The following is a 2,005-nucleotide window of genomic DNA, read 5'->3' on the forward strand; positions in this document are numbered from 1 at the left end:
GGGTTACTCTGGCCGGGAGGTGAATCTGGCCTGTTACAGCCGGCCAGATTAACCCGGGGTTACTCTAGCCTAGGCCAGAGTAACCCCTCCGGCCTGTTACCCCTCTGGCCTGTTACACCGGGACTCGGCGGTGCAGGTCTAGTTGGGGGCTTCCTAGGTACAGGCTGTTTGCCCTTACCCTTGCATTGACCTTTTCCAGGAGCCATCCCCTAAATGTATGAAGTCTCTAATGGAGTCCAGTTTATTTATCTACTTGCACGTCCTTGTTTTCCACTGCTAAGTTGGCGGGAGCTGGGGCCAGGGACGGGAGCTCACTCCGTCCCGTGTCACTCAGGTCTCAGACTGTGGAACCACCGACCTTATCCAGGCTGCAGTTCAGCATCTAAACACTGGAGCCCAAGCCCAATAAAGGCCAGGCAGAGGCTACACTAGTGAGCAGCAGTCCCTCTGTAACAAAGAGTCTCTCCAAGGGTCTCTTGCCTGTAAATTGGCCCCAATAAAATTGATTGCCAGTCTTTCAGCCACCAAATGTAGCACCTCCCTTGAGCTGAATACAAGCATAAAGGGGGGGGCCTCCCTCCGGAACTGGCCGTTGGCAGCTGAATGGCGGCCCACAAGGGGAGAGGTAATACAAAAACTGCTAAAGGTGGTGGTGGGGGGGGATTTTTGCCTTCCCTTAAGCCAGAGACATTTTGTCTCTTCTGGTAAAATTAATGGTATTAATGATCAGTGGTCTGTCTAATTCCTAGACTTTTGCTAAATTCTTGGCTTAAATTTGTCTGCCTTGTGCAGTTCACTTTGAAAGGTGAGCTGTAAGCATATTAAATAAGCCTACCTCCTTTTGCACCCTCTCCAATTGTATGCTATTAACAAACACTTTTTCCTTTAGAGGGCACATGATTTATCATGCACTATGAATTAACAAGATGCATTGATATATTGGCTCTTTTATGTGAAATTTTATGTAGCACCTGAAACTTAGCATGCATCTAAAAAGATTACATGGCACTAGATTTAGCATGCATCTAAAAAGATTACATGGTACACTAGATTTATCCATGGCCTGCTTCTTTCTTCCCTCCATGTGCTTAGTCTGCCCATCATATTTGGAGTTCCAGATATACAGGATACTGTAGTATTTTAATCTTCTTCCACAAATGGATTGTAGCCTATTTTATGCACTTTGTTAAAATATGTTTCTTTATACTGCAGAGGTGAACCATATTTCATTTGCACTAAGTTACTAGACCAATGTAATTTTTTATAATATAATTTTATTTTAAAAACAAAATAGTAACATAAAAGGGGTACAGAAAGAAAGAAAGGAGTTATATAGGGGTTATGGAACAATTTATATTTATCAAAGGTTATTTTACTTACAGGCAATGTTCCCTCTAAGCTGTGGAGTCTTGTGAACAAAAATTCTACTTTGTGAGCTACTGGCATTAAAGCTGTGAGCGAGCAATTTGGCTACTGCATAAATTAGTTTGCTCTGGAGCCATCCTTCCTGAGCTAAGACGAAAATGTATGAGCCGGAGGCTTAAAAACTGTGAGCTAGCTCACGCTAACTCAGCTTAGAGGGAACACTGCTTACAGGATATATTAAACAAAGAAGTAAATAAATACTTCTCCCTGACATCCCCTTCATTGGATTTTTTAAAAGACATTTTCTACAATAGTCTCATCATTAATACGTACTCTGTATTACATATTTCATCAATACTACATACTATATACCAAAGTTTAAAGGAAAATCTATTATCTATCTCACAATAGTAGACCAATGTAATTGTTCTTTCTCAGGAAGCATATTGGTAATACTAAAATGCTAGAGCTATAATCATTATGATTTTCACTCAGATTATGCAATGCAAACAAATTCAGTTTCACATACAAAATCTGGATGTTGAATTGTTTCATAGTAAATGGAGTGGGAAATTAGTATGAATTAGAGCAAGAGATTAAATGGAGTGGGAAATTAGGATGAATTTGACATTAGAGCCAG

General features: G+C 40.7%; 1 protein-coding gene across 1 annotated transcript in view; it reads left to right on the forward strand.

Annotated features, from left to right (window-relative positions):
- The first annotated feature begins 603 nt into the window (after nt 1-603).
- The window catches only part of SH3PXD2B (SH3 and PX domains 2B), an 11,589-nt gene continuing 10,187 nt past the window's right edge, over nt 604-2,005 (forward strand). Inside the window, exons 1-2 of the mRNA XM_015407940.1 lie at nt 604-625; nt 793-805. Coding sequence (XP_015263426.1) covers nt 604-625; nt 793-805 — 35 coding nt within the window. The remainder of the gene's footprint in view (nt 626-792; nt 806-2,005) is intronic.

This window comes from Gekko japonicus, unplaced genomic scaffold (assembly GCF_001447785.1).
Source record: "Gekko japonicus isolate JY-2015 unplaced genomic scaffold, Gekko_japonicus_V1.1 scaffold5966, whole genome shotgun sequence".
Classification (NCBI taxonomy): Eukaryota; Metazoa; Chordata; class Lepidosauria; order Squamata; family Gekkonidae; genus Gekko; species Gekko japonicus.